Source organism: Lingula anatina, chromosome 10 (genome assembly GCF_051362555.1).
Source record: "Lingula anatina isolate TDL-2025a chromosome 10, LinAna3.0, whole genome shotgun sequence".
In the NCBI taxonomy this organism is placed as follows: domain Eukaryota; kingdom Metazoa; phylum Brachiopoda; class Lingulata; order Lingulida; family Lingulidae; genus Lingula; species Lingula anatina.
This window is the reverse complement of record NC_141776.1, coordinates 5959339-5976118: the sequence shown is the minus strand read 5'-3', so window position 1 is coordinate 5976118 and position 16780 is coordinate 5959339. Positions and strand designations below refer to the sequence as shown.

Here is a 16780-nt window from a genome sequence, read left to right as displayed (position 1 = left end):
CCCTCCGGGGACAAAGTAGTCTTTATTGGACGGTACACGTACCTACTGTCTCCCAGCTTGGCACTGTTGTTGTTGTTCTTGTTTTTTTTTTTTTTTCCATAATGTGCCATGGAGTCAATATTCCTTAATATGGGGTCATGGTGACTCTTTTGTAGAGATGAATCAAGGGGATGAAGGGATGTGTGAATGGAGTCAATTGTGACCCTCCTGTGGGGTCTGGGATGGCGTTACTCCATCGGAGTCAACTTGACTCCAATTGGGAGTTATTTTAGGCACCACTGCTGAACGCCAAGTTTGGAGTCACTTGGACTCCGATTTTATTCTCAGTGTTTAATGCTAACGCAATATTATAACGAATGCACAACGCACTGAAGCATATTTTATTTTATTTTATTCTATTTTATTTTAACTCCAGGTATTCTTTTAAATTTAATCGAGTCACCGGATAAGACCATTAACACCTCATTTTAGAACGTGCATGTAAATCAATTAATGAGATTTGAAAGAGACAGATGTTTTCAATTCTGCCGTGAAGTTATTAGTCACGACATCCTTAGATCTAACTTGTGACACGGCAACATTTGTTGATGAGTAGTCTTTTCACCTCTTGGTGTCTGTTATATTATTAGCCTACGAATATAATGCAAGAATAGAACAGCATAATACAGCAGAATGATTCACAATATTCACTTTAATGCTTATGCAATTTTATTACGAATGCACAACGCACCGAAGCGTATTTTATTTTATTTTATTTTATTATAACTCAAGTATCCTTTTAACCTTTATCAAGTCACCCGATAAGTACATCATCATTCTAGAACGTGCATGTAAATCAATTAATGAGATTTGAAAGAGACAGGTGTTTTCAATTCTTCCGTGAAGTCAATTAGTCACGACAGCCTTAGATCTAATTTGTGACACGTCAACATTTGTTGATGAGAAGTCTTTTCAACTCTTAGTGTCTGTTATAATATTACGAACATAATGCAAGAATAGAACAGTATAATACAGCTGAATGATTCACAATATTCACTTTAATGCTAACAGGCCCGTAGCCAGGGGGGTTCGGGGGGTTCGAAAGAACCCCCCTTTTTGCTGAAAACAGGTCCATTCTGGGTAAAATTTGACCTAGGTACATAGGGATTATATGGTAAAAGGTCCACTTTTTTAGAAAAAGAACCCCCCCTTTGAAATTGCTGGCTACGGGCCTGGCTAATCTAATTTAATTACGAATGCACAACGCAACTAAGCGTTTATTTTATTTTATTATTACTCCAAGTATCCTTTTAATGTAAATCAATTAATAAGATTTGAAGAAGAGGTGTTTTCAAGTCACCCGTCAAGTCAATAAGCCAAGATAACCTTAAATTGTGACTTTCGGTATTTGATGAGAAGTCATTTTCTAGTTCCCTGCATACAAGCTTGTTTTAATATCTGGTATAATATAATGCAAATTATTGCTAACCGACTGTTGCATTTGCTGCGTGATAGTTACAACACGAGTCGTCCACTGTATGCGACATACTTGTAAGCGCGAAATTATATATCGAGGCGCGCCGGTGTAACGAAACTGAGGGTCCGTGTAACAGAAAGTCCGCCCTCCATATAGTTATAATGGTTAGGGTTAGTCTGACCTAAGTGGGTCAAAAATCTACGGGCGAGGCTCACCTGTACAAATGAATGGGAAGCGGACTCTGTCATGGGGGACTCTCTGTCACGTTACACCGGGATCGAGTGTTTTTCTGCAGTTGAAGTAGGCCATATTAATGTTTCAATGGGATGTGAGAAGTTGATGTTACAAAGAAAAAAAAGAGATAATTTAAGAGACTAGTGAAGAACAAAATACATAGATGAAGAACATACGTAGATGTAACGTTAAGGGGGTTATTGTATTGCACAGAATTAAAGTGACCACTTTGCACTGTTATAGTTATACGAGTTACTTGCCGGTGGTGTGTTTCAATGAGAGAGATGATGTATTCCTGATACAAACTAATTCAACAGATTTTGTCATTACTGTGCATTTATTGAATTAAATACTCGTTTCCCGTGGAGAGGTGAGTCTCAAGCCACGTATATACATGCAGAGGTGACCCCTAAACTTTATACATTTTAACTTGCTGTAATAAAACCCCGATAATGATAAAAATGAAAATATAAATGATTGTTGATCTGCCTGAAGAAATAACAAGATTTGACATTCTCTCTGGTTTTGTTGAGAAGCACTATACATTGTACTCGCCATCAACCAATATACCATCCCAGATGTCATTTGCTTATTCATAAAGATGATACCCAGCATAATATGTCTAAATTTTAATTGACTCCACACTAGTACTGTGCTGCAAACTGAATTTTTTAGCGTCACCAAATTAACATGTCAAGGTCAGAAGACAGGCGGAGGAATGGGGGGGGGGGGGTTACTTTAATGTGTTGAATACCGTATCTTTTCATGTCTCTTCAGATTACAGTTAAAGATAAAAAACTTTTTCTATTTAAAATAAGGCTTGATAAATAATCTACACAGTGTGTTTTCTTAACTTTATACCCTACCCAAAAGTTATAACCGTTAAACAGGGCTAGTTAATAGTGCGTGCTAGTCTCTTCGGTTTCTTTGATTATAGCACTGCGAGGGTTGCAAAATGCACATGTGCCTAGTCCATTTCGTCTACAAATATGCTACAAAGAGTCGAACTTTCGCAGAAACTGACAATATTTAGTAGGTGAAGAGACTCCCTATCACCTGGATAATATGAAGGATCCTCCTTGTTAACTATATATCCCAAGATTATTCACAACTTCACAACTTTCTCCATCTAAAATGAATTCTTCCTCTACTGTCATAGCATATGCCGGCGTTGACAAATTACGGCTTGTTCTTCCTGCCTTAATCTGTCAATGTTACCCAGAACTTTCTCGCTCTGCACGACCACTCCCTTATTCATTACCCGTAGCAATTAATTGATTCAAAACACTAGTTTTTAGAGTGTGTGTGTGTGTGTGTGTGTGTGTGTGTGTGTGTGTGTGTGTGTGTGTGTGTGTGCCTTTTCACCTGAATTTCAAAGTATGCCCGAGACTGTATATCGAATGAATTTTCAACACGATTTTGCCCCTTCCGATGGACACATAGTTTGCCTTTTAGGGAACTGTAGAACCCAGGGTACTTTTACCTTGTACAGCCAAATCTGGAAGACGTAGATGTTATAGATGGAATGATAACCGAATGATTTATAACAGCATCATTGATCAGGCCAAAAAGAAAAAAAAATAGGTTTGTACTTTTCAGGTTTAAACACATGTTCTTTTATTAATCTTGGTGCAGTTTTGCGCCGGGCCAACTATGTCTGTTGCATGGTAACAGCCTTTGATCTCTCCATATCCATACTGCCAATCAAGAAGCTCTCGTTTGGTGTAAACTTTTGACGTTTTTGGCTCTTCGTGCACCTTTTCACATAAACCGCACCAATTCATGTAGCGGGATTCCAATGGTTTGGTTGAAACGTGGGTGTTTTTCCACTCTAAGTACGGAAGATACAGGGAGTCGTTCTTATCTAATAAAAGAAGGTAATTCGCCAGCTCTTTAGGTGATGAGAAATTTGAGGTGTCAATATGCATTTCTGGTCTTATGCCAAACCGTGAATAGTTGGCACCGCTTCTCGTTACCAGGACGACATCCAAGTGCCACGTTCTGAAAAATTTCTCGGTCAGGTAGTCCACTGCAAAACTGTTTTCAAAGGCCAGGTAGAATTTGTAGGTAGCGTTCACGTAACTCCAACAAGATATACACAGTCTTCCACATTCGCCTAGAATATCGACATCGATATACTTCATCAGCTCTGCCACGTACTCCTCTCTCCTGCTCCAAGTGACGCAATCACTCACAACCCATGCGACAAGCTTAGTTTTAGATTTAACACTTTCGGAGAAGTTTCGTTTTAAAGGCTTGTCACGTCTTATAATCATGCCATAAGGCGACCATATATCTGAATCCATCCTGTAAGTAAACGTCCAGTTAAACGAATTAAGAAGCACCTCTTTATTCAAATGGCCGTATACATTTGTTTGACAAGGTGGCTCTATGGAGAAAAATACCCAAACCTGGTGGCTGGGTTTCACATTTGGAATTTCACATTTCGGTTCCACTCCCTGACATTCATTTTTAAACGCTTGAGCAGCTAGGTTAAATATGATGGCATCAGCGGCTTTTGACTGTCTTCGATCCACAGTCAAAGAACAAGCATTTATGGGGCACGAACGAAATGGAGGCCCGAACTTTTCTTTGCAAAAATTCTGATAACCGTTCCAAAACAGAATAGACTTTTCCCTAACCTGAAGTACCTTGTTTTGGGTCAGAGATCCGATCTGTTTTCTCGCCACATTGATGACACTTGAATCCCGATCCAGCGTAATACTCGAATTCTTTTTCTGTAGGTGCTGCATGAGGTCTACTTTATTTTGATTTGCCATAGGAATAAGTGTTTTTAAATTGACTTGGTTGGTGGCAGGTAGGTATCTTCCTTCCCTTCCCTTATTATCTGTGGTGGCTTCACGGCGGACGATGCTTAATTCCAGATTATTTAATCTATCAGATGGAGAATTCTCCTTGTATGTGTCATCTACGCCTTTCATGGACAGACCATAGTTTACAATGAGGACGTTGACGGCGGTCCAGCAAGTAATGACAAGCAAGATGTTAAAAAACACACACTTCAGTCTAACAGGGCTTGCCATTTCATGCGCACCAATAGTATGCTGATATTTTCACACTCCTCACCTCCGAAATACAAAGTGCTTATTTTACAGCAATGCGCATTCGATATATATTGTAATTCTAGTATTATTTATGATGATCGTTAATCACCAGGTGGTCCTAACATGCTTTTAATAGACAGCTTTTATTTATTAATTTATCGATGGTTTTTATGTGCATCTTCAAATGTCACATTTCATTGTCAAGAACACCAGTAGTTTCCTTTTAGCGAACATTTAAATCACACCAAACTTCTCGTTAAAAAGAAAAAATTAAAACTACCAGACAGTTATATTACAGACAGAGTCACCAGGGCCCCGTATCTCGAAAGCATCGCGCATTGCGACCGCGCGCAAGCGTCTCGATTCCATAACTCGCCCATACTCGTCCTATATAAAACATTGTAGCCTCTATTTGATATAGCTATTCGCAATACGCGATGCTTTCGAGATACGGGGGTAATTCTGTTACGGACATAGGCAATAAGCAATGCCATCACAGACAAAGTCACTATAGGCAATAACATTACAAACAGTGACCAGGTAATTCCCTTACAGGGAGAGGCACTAGAGCCTAGATAACATTTGCGCCGCACGATGAAATCGTAAACGTTTTGCCGCGCGAATTTTTGTGACATCGCAAGGTGGGTATGCTGAGGTAACGCCTGTTTGCCATGCAATTTTTCCAACATGACTTTGTGGTCATGAAGGGGAAATCGGTTTGTCAGTTGAAAAGTGACCGTGCGGAGCCCTTTCAGTTTTAGTGCAGTTGCCGCACGCTTTCAGTCCGTCTTCCTAAAAGATCGAAACGTCTTTAGTGTCGGTGACAAGTAAATCTATGTTGGTGTAGTTAATTCGTGGCTGGAGTAGATAATTTGTGCATTTGTGCTTCTAAATTTAAGGCTCGTCTTATAAAAGGCAATTATCGATTATGAGGCCTAAAAAGGGGAGGGAAAGGGACCAACTATATCTAAAATGGCACCAAACAGAGGAATACTGTATGGGAAATTTCGTCTGAGCACCTTTTAGTAGGCGGGACAGACATTTAAGCCGGTTAAGCTGACAGCAATCTAGTGAGACTCCCCAGGGGGATAGATCGATCTAAATATCTGTGGGATTGGCCTCTCACACCCCATTTCCATAGATTTTTAGATCGATCTATCCCTGTGGGGAGTCTCACTAGATTACTGTCAGCTTGGCCGGCTCAAGCGTCTGTCCCGCCTACTAAAAGCTGTAAGGGGATAATTATTTATGGTGCCCGCTCGGCTGACTGCAATTTAGCGTGAACCCCCGGGGAGTTAGGTCGATCTAAAACTTAATCTTTAGACTGATCTAAATCTCTGGGAAAGCACCCTTAGATTGCATTCCTTCATCATTTCATAACATGTATACTCCTGGTGATTTCTCAGTTATCTCTATTCTGTTAAGATAATTTACCAACAGAAAACTGCCGATGCGACTTTTATCTTGAATTGCAGTCACATTAAAGGGATAATAACTCTTCTATATTTCACAATAAAAACATTGTGAAAAACTCATAGAAATATAAAAATAAAAACGGCAGTGATAGCTATTATACTGATATCTGAGCTTGTCTTTAGACCACGTTATGAGCATTTCTGTATATCAGCCTAAGAAGGTGACATGGTATATATATATATATATATATATATATATATATATATATATATATATATATATATATATATATATATATATATATTGTACTTAACCCCGACTCACAGAAAAAAACTGAAAGCACCAATGATTTAAAGAAGAGAGAAATTAATGCACTCTCTATTACACGGTTTATGTACTTCAGAGGCGAGACGCTTAAACAAGGCTAAATAAACATGCCCCAATCGTCAATAGTCTATAGCATGTAAATAAAACCCTTAGATCCAGTCAAGCGTCAACAACACGAGCATGCGCCGTTATTCTATTATACACTTAACTTCCGCTTAATACACTGTCAAGGCTAGTAACAACCGTGACCGCGTTTGGTGCAGTCATCGCGCGCTTTGAGAGGTGTCACCGTTGCGCCACGGAACCCCTCAGCCGCCTCTACCCCTGCGATGATTGTGAACTAATAAATCATAACACACACGCTCTAGAAGTCAGACACCGGTGATTGAATTAGCCAAGGACACCCGACCCCTGCAGTTATGACGGAAGAGGCTGTGAGTATGCTTTTAATGTCAGGTAAATTGAACATTCCACAGGTACACTGTATAAGCATGTAGGCGGCACACAGGTGGGTCGTAGTAAGGTACGCTGATATGGCCGTGTTTGTGAAAGTCTAAACTCAGGTAAATCAGGTGCGCTGACACCTAAAGTAACGTACTTAAGAGTGGTTACGCATAAAACTACAACTTGACTTAAACTCACCGACAGGTAAATGATGATGGCCTTATGCATAAGTCTTATTAACAGCGGGATTAAGGATATGTTTCAGTCACAACTGCATCAGAATTACAATTAGGCCCCTACCTCCCCCCTGTCTCCGCTCTCTCTCTCTCTCTCTCTCTCTTATACAACTCGCATGCTACTAATCTACAGTACTAATAATCTGTATTGATATCGGGATCGCAAAGCAACCGAATGAAAAATTCAAAATAAGCGTAGCGTTTAAGGCTAGGCAGAGAAGACGACTTCAACATACACACCGTGACTGACCCCATGAACTACAGGTAACCGAACGCCGTCCAACATCATGCTACGAGCGTTTTAAATGCAATGTCCTGTGTCGCCTATAATCTTGAGTGGATTCGTGTCGCGATGCATGTAGGAGCGCTGATATATATTTTTTAAGCGCTCTAACGACGCGGAAGTTAAAGGTGACGAGTTAGGCTGCGTAAAGCCAGTAGTTTACCTGTTCTTGCTTTTCACTCTTGATGGATGATGATGCAGTCAGAGGTACACAAGTACTGGTGCCAGATTTATGTGTTATAGACTTTCTGATCTTTATGAGAATGTGTTATGTCGTCTATTTCGTTTTTCTTTTTTTTATTTTGTGCAAATTACACGATCCCCTGCCTATCACATCATACTGGGCATTCCTGTACCTGAATCTGATTGATCTGGATAAGTGACAATATCTAGTACCTGAATCTTCCTCTCTGACTTTTTGGAGAAATGGTTTGTAGTAAAATTATTATTATCCTACAAGTATCAATTGTCTCCCTCCCTCCCTCCCCTCTCTCTCTCCAAGTCGTGTATTTTAATTTCTACACAAAGACGTTAGGTCATCAGGAATAACACTGTGCTGAAAAAGAAACCAGTGAGACATTTTTAAACCACGAATGCATCAAATAAAATGCCACTGAAAAAAACAGAGATCTTTTTCACACCGTATATTGTATCACAACTGCTTGAATAGGCATATTACGCTTGAAGTATCGGCACCATATCATCATTATGAAACATGCCTTTCAGTTTTTCTTTCACGCCCGATACCAAGACACCCCCCCCCCCCACACACACACACACACACACACATACACAAAGTGAGAGAGTCACAAAGTTGTACGGCTTTTATACTTCAGAGTTATTGCTTAAAAAATGCAAGATAACAGAATACAGTCAACAAGGTTTTACAGTCCGAGGTCAAGTGGGAGGTCTCTGTGAACTGGAAGACACGTTTCAGGTTGCAGGTTCATGTTTTAAAACCAGTGGTCAGTTTAATTCCGTTAATCTGCTTGTACATTGTATACTGACCCATAGACCCAAAATAGTTATAGGTGTATCTACGGTTTGCCCGGAGGGGCATTGGTCCTGGCCATGGGCGTCTCCTGAAAGGGGGGAGGGGGTACCCTACACCAGGGCCGCAGTTATTATTTTGTGGACATTTTCGCGATCGCAGTACAGAAAATAACCGTGAATTTAACCAGAGACATATCTTGAATATCTAGTGAAAAATCAATCTGTAGCCCTGGCAGAGGGAAGGGGATATCATTCTATATAGTGTTATCTAACAAAAGAGAAAAAAATAGTGCCATATGTTTACACCGGGTGCAATTGTATATGTAGGACGTGCTTGTCATGAGCGCCATTTTTCTGTAGATAATCATACGCCCCTGGAAAAATTGTATGGGGTCACAAACCAGTTTGAACGTGGCTCGAGGATTTTTTTCTGTCACCACTCCTTGATGTAAATGTGACAATTGTAATCGTGTCAACTCAACCCACCTGTGGGCGGAGAGTACCTAAAGCTTAAGAACGAGCATCGCATGTTACTCTAATAGACGCTCAGTGCCGTTTGAGCAGGTACAACCACACACTGCATTATAATGATATATTATACTAACCACATTCCTTGTATATTTTGACTACATTTAGCATAAAAATCTGATATATATCATGGCCTTTTATCCAAACCCTAGTCTCGTTTCAGTTCTTATTGTATGCATAGAACGACAGTCAGGGGTCACTTCAAAAAGCTTAAAGCGAGTTATGTGACGAACGTAGCCTATAACATATTTCTTGAAATATAAGGCATATACTTAAATAAAATAACAGCTTTGTTCTGAATTTTATGTATTCTGTTCTAATTACGAATGTAAAGAAAAAAGGGAAACAAAAAGAGGACAAAGACCTTTTCTAAATGAACGGGCCTAATTTATATTTGGAATTGTCTATTTTCAGCCGAAGATTTTTACAGGGGAGGGGTATTTCTGCTGGGGAACCGACCTTCTTGGAATTTGTTGCAAATTATAGAGAAAAGTTGGCCTGTATTTTAACAAATTATATTGAAAAGATTTTTAAGCATAACGTCTTTCTTAAATTCTGTTAGTTAGTTTCTATACTTTAGGTTACAGATAGTATCTATGCTATTGCATCCTACCCACTTAGGCCAGCCTGCATCACGAGGTCTTCAGGGTAACTCTTCTCTTTCCCAGTGTATACCCAAGGCGCCACCTTATTGAAATGCTTAAAATGTGTCACGCCTAGAGTAGAATTCTTGTCAGTATTCAGGGTCCCTGGAATGCTTGTTGACGACCTATCTCTCTCCCTTTCTCTCTCTCTCTCTCTCTCTCTCTCTCTATCTCTCTCACACACACACACACACACACACACACACACACACCTCCGAGGAAAGATGATAAGATGATAAACGTTTGTCCCTGTTCTCTAAAGGGGTGTGAGTCACATCAAAGAAGAATTAATACAGGGCCTTGCCCATGTTTATGGGATAAGACTCGTGTAGGAGTTGTCGTAGGAATATTATTCAGTTCGTAGTCGCTGCGGTTCTATGATAAACGCATGTACGATTAACTAATTATAAGTCTTTTAAGGCATAGGAAGATTTAACTCTCAATATAAGCATTTTTGCCTTTTGTAGTTAGATGATATTTCAGCTACTAATTTTTCACTATGTACAGCGATTGTGCTCGAGATATGTCCTGCCAACATTGCACACAGTGTTATGTTGACATAAAGGATTTATGGTAAAAAAAGTAAATCATTGCTAAAGAAACTAAATCTGTTTTCCCTGTAGGAGCACGACGTTTCTCTTTACTTTTCATTTTCTTTACTTCCATTTGTACTCGACAAAAAGCTATTTCACAATGTAAGGTCTGTTATCTCAAGTGTTGACCATATAACAATAAAGTGGAGTATATTTGTTTCAGTTTATTTGTTTTGCAGCTTTTTTATCAGCACATTGTAAACATGAATTGAATAACGAGACACTGAGCACACTGTGACACATATACTGTTTATATAAAAAAATGAAAATGCTGTTAACAGTGCAAATAAAGACAAAATGCCAATCCTCATTGTCAAGTAATATTATGTACTCTTAATTTTTAGTCCGAGTCAGACATACGAGTGGATGTAAAGGAGACGGAGAGCACCCCTTGGGTTCACCGGGATGACGGTATGTGTTGGAAATAGCAGAATGGGGGGTTCCATTTCACCATTTCACGCTGTCACTGTTAATTGCATGAAGAAACGAACGGTCGTTTTAATAGGACATGTGCTTGTAGTATTTTTTTTTTTTTTGACATCTCTCTCTCTCTCTCTCTCTCTCTCCTAAACATTTTGTCAGAGCTTATTTAAAATTAAGGCACAATGATTGAAAATGAATGAAAATTATGTCATATTTCCAGATCCAAATACCATTCGACCCGCTCCGCCAGCTGACGTCACAGATGACGTAACAGTTGATTTCGGCGGAAGCAAAACGGTGAAAGTGAATAACCTAAAACCTATCGACAGCGCGAAAAAAACACGCACCACGAGCTCTACGAGTTCAACAAGCACGCCGACATCTCCGGTTCCCGAGAACGTCATTGGGGTCGATGACCGCCTTAGAGTTAGCCCTACAAAATCACCTCCATACCGCTGGGTGTGCTACTTACATATTCAAACCGCCAACGGAAAATATTTCCGAGGGACTGGATTTTTCAGTAACATTTTAGGTCCAGGGTATAGGTTCGTGATTCTCACATGCGGACACAATCTTTATTCTCGAAAACACGGCGGGTACATGAAAAGCGTCACTGTGATACCAGCACGAGACGGGGCAAGCGCTCCCTTCGGACAGTTCACTGTTTCAAAGGATAGCTTCCGCGTAAGCCAAGCTTATGTGGAGAAGGAGCTGCCCGACGATGATTATGGCGCCATTTTCGTCAAAGATTCCAGTATAAGGGCTACCATTCCGTCGGATGTCGGTTACGGCTTCGGCTCCGAATTTCTTTCGGATTCCGAATTCCGTCGCCGCGTTGTGCACGTGTGCGGTTTCCCAGGCGACAAACCTGACTCGACGATGTGGATTGGTGGCGGGATGGTGGAGGGCGTGTCTTCCCGTATGTTCGGTTATACCACAGACACAACCGCAGGGAACAGCGGTAGCCCGGTATGGACTTGGAATGTATATAACTGGAAAGTGGTCGGTATTCACGCGTACGGCGGCAACAGAGAGAACTCCGCGTGCAGGATCACACGCGCTATGGCGAATGAAATAAAGCTGTGGTGGTGGTCGCCCGCGGACGACACCGCCGCGACCACGGGCGACACGGGAAGTCCTGCATCGTCACCGGACACCCCATCTTCTAGAAATCCCGGTGGTAATCCCAGCGGGAATCCGTCACCTCCGAAGAAACCTTCCGCTGGCTGCTGTAGCTGTTTATGTCCTAAAACGACTGACTGAAGAGGGTGGATGCAAGGGATACGTACGACAAGCAGATCTTAGACATTCGGAGTTATTCCAGGAAAGTTCGACGCGTCAATTCCAGAGCGTCTGCATGGAGTTTCATGTCGGGATCGGCTTATTTCAGGACCGGACTAAGTGGAAAAGGAAATAAACTAACTGACGTCAGTTGACGACCACAATCGCACCTTGTAATTTCGAAAATGTTGTTTGATCGTCTGCTAATTATTTTAGTTATAGCTCCGGTATCACGGTGGAGAGTCCAGGAAAAGAATATAATATAAGGCATGATTTATTGAACTCGCCCATTTCATTTTTCACTTTGTGAAGCAAACAGTCATTTAAAAATGGTGACGTCATACTGTTCACAAGTGACGTTACAAAAATATGAATTAGAAAATCTTACGTAGTAAGAGCAGTTTTAGGGTGTGAAAAGTGTGCTTTTTGCGTTTTTGTTGCGTTTTTAAAACGATTTTATTGTTTTTAAAGTAGGTTAGTTTTATGGCTTTTTTCACATTTTCTAATATTCACTTGGCATAAATCTTAAGGAGCGCAACGTGTGTACCCCGAGCTTTACATCCAATGTGAGTTACTTTCTTCATTTGTATATCTACATTGGATGAGCGTGAAAAGATGCAGATTCGAAAATAAAGAAAATGACAGGCAACGGAACTGAATCTCTGGGTACGCGTGTGTTACATTATGTTGATAATGCACGTATATTGGTAGTGTTTTTTCATCTAATTTTTTTTCGTGGATGGAGGAATATTTTTGTTACACCTATGCTCTATGAAGATTACCTAAATTTATGTCCCCGTAGTGCATTTTATTGAGTATGTTGTACATATGGTTATACCTATACAGAGGCAACTTTTTTCTACTAGTTTGATAATATTTTTGTACAAAGTACATGGTATCCTGTACAGTGGAAAATGTACATGTATAACATCTGTATATGGACTTATGCGTTTCATTCACTTACAAATGCAAGGAAACATATATGCTACACAAGTCTTCCATGATCATGAATAGTGGTTAGTGGTTCAATACAAGGGCCACATTTTTCCACATTTGTGCCATATCATTCCAACTGTATTGTAGATACCAGAAACTCCTGGGCTTGCGCATTTGTGATAACATACACATGTATACCAACATTTAAAAACGGGAACCAGTTTCAAGTGGAAAAATTTTACCTAGGGAGCATGAGTGGTATAACATGTTAGAAGGATAACGGGACTGTTTCTCAAGTGATAATAAATTAGTATTTTGGACAGTTCTTTATTTAGGTAGACTGCAACTGGTAAATCGCCTGTCAAGCTAGACTGTATTACTAAATTTCTTAGTTCAAAGTTTGGGACAATTTTTGAACAACACATAACCCAAAAAGCTTAGTCTGATTTTATTTATTTATTTATTTATTATTATTATTATTTTATCAATTTTGTCTTGAAATTGACCTCAGGGGTTGTATTTCATTGGTCTAGAAACAAGGCATTCAACACGACCTTCAGTGCCGCCACATCACAAATCGTTTTTAGTTTTGTATGTGATATTTGACCTGGATCCTTTCCGTATTACCTGCCATAATTTTGATTTAAATTAATGGGATAACAACTCTTCATATGAGACCTATATTTTACAATAAAGACATTGTAAACAACTCTTAGAAATACAATATATCCTATTTTACTACAAAAGCGGCAGTTATAGCAATTATTCTGAAATCTGTGCTTGTCATCGGGCCACGTGACCTACAGAGATGGCTATACACTGTAATAAACTCTTAAGAGATTATTGTAAAAAATTTTTTTTAAACAGGGACTAACTTTGAAGGTAGAAATGGCTTCATTAACCATTGGTAAATATGGGAAAATTGTCCTTTACCCCAGGAAAATTCATTTTTTTGGCCAAAATGAACAGCTGTTATGCTTTTAATCAATTTTTGATACACTGCACCACAAGCTTCAGAGAACAATAAAATTTTGCCCCTGTCAACAGTATGCCTTTGCTGCTTACGATAACAGATAATTATCACTGAAAACAACAGAGGCAACTTGATGCTTATAATATCCACTTGTTTCCTCTTACATTGAAGGTGACCGTTTACTTTAATATAAACTACTGGTCTCATATTTTTGTACAAATATGACAGTTTTACTTGAATAAAATATATTTTTCATGTACATTAGTAAATAGTGAATTGACTTTAAACAATAAATTTTGTATTTAAAAATACAAATGATTTTAGGGTACTGCAACTTGACATTTGCCCTTTATATACCTCGGCCGAGAGACCACTTCTAAAATTGTGAAGGATGTGAAGAATTTAATTTCATAATATTTTTTCTTAACCTGGCCCTTTTTTCATTTTATTACCAAATTCTTTTCTACATGGAGTAATAACCAATCAATGGCATAAAGTCATCCAAGTAAAAATATGTTAGTTTATTTTCCTGTTAAATAATTTAAACTTCACTTTACACACCAAGCTTTATTAAAAATGAGTTTCCCGAAACTTCTAAACACAAAGCGAAACTGTCAACAAACCCTATAGGGACTGTCACTCCATAGTTTCATTTAAATGTGAAGTTTCTTTTTCCTAAGTAATCAAAAGAAAAGGAAAATCGCATTAATAACAACCTGACAATATGCTGCATATAGACATGAGTATATTCCAAATGGAATCAAAACAGTTTCACTTATTTCTTCCTATTTGAATGATCAGTTCAGTGTCTATGTCAACACCAGCTAAAAACCATTCTGGGTGGAAAATACTTGTTTTACATGTGCAATGAAAACAAGGAATTTTTCTTTCGCAAGGGTGGGAGACTCCAAACATACCGTACTGTATACCTAACAGTAAATGAATGCATTTTAAGTTACTTTGATTACATTATGAACAATGGAATGACAGTCATCTTGTAATGATAAAAATGACCACTTGAACAGGGAAAATATTAGAAACATGTAAAATCATCACCATGCTCACCCTCCCCCCCCCCTCTCCACCCCCCCACCCCCACCACCCCCCTCACTCCGGACCAGCAACAGTTTAGTATCGTTTTACAAAAAAGTTGGCAATACAGGTTCCAGATTTAATGCCACTTACATAAATGATGTCATTTGGTGATGGCAGGTCTTTAACCATCCTCTAAAACATTCCTAATATTTCTCATGACATTCTCACTTAAAAACCAATAATAGTGAACATCACAAAAATATAACTCCATTTTCCGTTCCAAACCTCATCAACTGGCATTCCCTTTTCTGTAAAAAAAACATTCCAGTTCACAGCCCTTCTTTTCATAGGCTTCCACTGCTGCTAGAATTTAGGTCACCATGACCTACTTCTTGCCCTCCACCATGATGATGTGATACCCAAACTTTGTCTTCACGGGAGGATCGGTGTAAACTGGGTTCTGTAGATTACTGACTTGAAGAGCAAAGGCTGCCTCCTGGAATGGTCCCACCATGCTTCCCCTGGTCATCCAGCCTAGGTCACCCTGAGAAAGGTACATTTATTCTATAATTGATAATAATAATAATAATAATAATAACAACAACAACAACAACAACAACAACAATAATAATAATGATAATAATAATAATAATAATAATAATAAAACGTAATTTAAGGGAGGATTTAGATAGTTACATTGTACTAGTTGGATCAGTCCAACATTGCATGTAAAATCTGCTTAAAAGAGTGACACACCTCCTTGGGCAGCTAGGGGGTAATTAACTTTCTTGTGCTGTTTGAGGAGGCTTGTCAGACAATAAAGCCACTGATTGCACTTTAGCTAGAATCTCCTGCAGAGTTAGAACAACTCAGCAGCTGTGTGAATCTGAATACGGCCTAAGTGATCAGATATGATGAAAATTAATTGTCCCTTTATGATAGTAACTAAATAGCCAAAAGAGCAGAGAACTGACATTCATGAGGATTAAGTCAGCCCTCTTGATCCACAGGTAACCTGATAGTATACATCACATATAAATCTCATTTTAAACATTCAGAATTGACTGGTAGTTGTTATTAACCTCAACTGAAAATGTTTGAACTGCTTTGTTTGAAGGGTGCAATTCCACTTCTAAGGTGACTATAAGCACATAAAATTCTGGATTCAAACTCAAATCAAATATTCTTTTGAATCAATTTTGTTTATTGTTAGTCCTTGAAGACCAATTTTAAACACAATTTAAATCTTATCCTGCATGATTTCTTTATTTTATATCATTAATCAAAAATATGATAGGAAGAGCAATTTTACCCCTGATCTGGCTTTATCTTCACTGTATTGTGCAGCCACCTCGTTAAACTTCATCCCTGATTTAAGCTTCTCCATGGCTTCCAGTACTTTAGACTGCTTTTCACAGAGAATATGCCGCACCTTGAATTGCAGTGGAGAAATGTTTGACATAAATTAGGAAAACAGCTAGGATGAAACTTAATTTTACAGCAGTTCCTTAATTTCTACCATTCCATATCATTCTTGATGTCAACATCATTATACTAAAATTTCACCAACATCTGATGTTAATAATGCACCAACACTTGACACAGAAAACGTAAAAAAAAAAACATAGCAAAGATACAGAAAATACTCAAACCAAGGCTTAGTGATCAGAAAATTGAATGAAAATTGAATGAGTTATTCTTCGTACTTTAACTGCCGTTCCTCCTTTTGATTGCTTCCCTTTTCCGCCTTCTGCGCCGCTACTTTCCTTCTCCGCCCCCTTTCCTCCTCCCCCTTTCCCTCCACCTCCTTTATTTTTAGGCATTCTGTTTGCAATTGTTCAATTTAACAACATTTGTTGGAAATGTAGCTGTTCAGCCCACGTTTGTTGAAATTGGGTGAAGGTCGTCAAACA

General features: G+C 39.0%; 2 protein-coding genes across 2 annotated transcripts; one reads left to right on the top strand and one right to left on the bottom strand.

Moving 5' to 3' along the window:
• Positions 1 to 6693: 6693 nt before the first annotated feature.
• LOC106153303 (uncharacterized) lies at positions 6694 to 12572 on the top strand. The gene is made up of 3 exons (XM_013527181.2): positions 6694 to 6932; positions 10564 to 10630; positions 10863 to 12572. The coding sequence occupies exons 1-3, from the start codon at positions 6918 to 6920 to the stop codon at positions 11903 to 11905; spliced, it is 1125 nt and encodes a 374-aa protein (XP_013382635.2). The 5' UTR covers positions 6694 to 6917; the 3' UTR covers positions 11906 to 12572.
• A 2390-nt stretch (positions 12573 to 14962) lies between these two features.
• On the bottom strand, positions 14963 to 16777 carry LOC106153317 (peptidyl-prolyl cis-trans isomerase NIMA-interacting 4-like). The gene is made up of 3 exons (XM_013527197.3): positions 16574 to 16777; positions 16180 to 16299; positions 14963 to 15411 (listed from the first exon to the last, which is right to left on the bottom strand). Exons 1-3 carry the CDS (start codon positions 16688 to 16690, stop codon positions 15253 to 15255), a joined length of 396 nt encoding a protein of 131 aa, XP_013382651.1. The 5' UTR covers positions 16691 to 16777; the 3' UTR covers positions 14963 to 15252.
• Between the last annotated feature and the right edge of the window lie 3 nt (positions 16778 to 16780).

What these genes read in the sequence shown, in the direction of transcription:
- LOC106153303 (XM_013527181.2), top strand. An exon ending in TTGGGTTCACCGGGATGACG is followed by an intron (nt 10,631 to 10,862) that starts GTATGTGTTGGA and finishes TCATATTTCCAG; the next exon opens with ATCCAAATACCATTCGACCC.
- LOC106153317 (XM_013527197.3), bottom strand. Translation starts at nt 16,690, where the DNA reads ATGCCTAAAAATAAAGGAGGTGGAGGGAAAGGGGGAGGAGGAAAGGGG. An exon ending in AAGGAGGAACGGCAGTTAAA is followed by an intron (nt 16,300 to 16,573) that starts GTACGAAGAATA and finishes CTGCAATTCAAG; the next exon opens with GTGCGGCATATTCTCTGTGA. An exon ending in AAGATAAAGCCAGATCAGGG is followed by an intron (nt 15,412 to 16,179) that starts GTAAAATTGCTC and finishes TACCTTTCTCAG; the next exon opens with GGTGACCTAGGCTGGATGAC.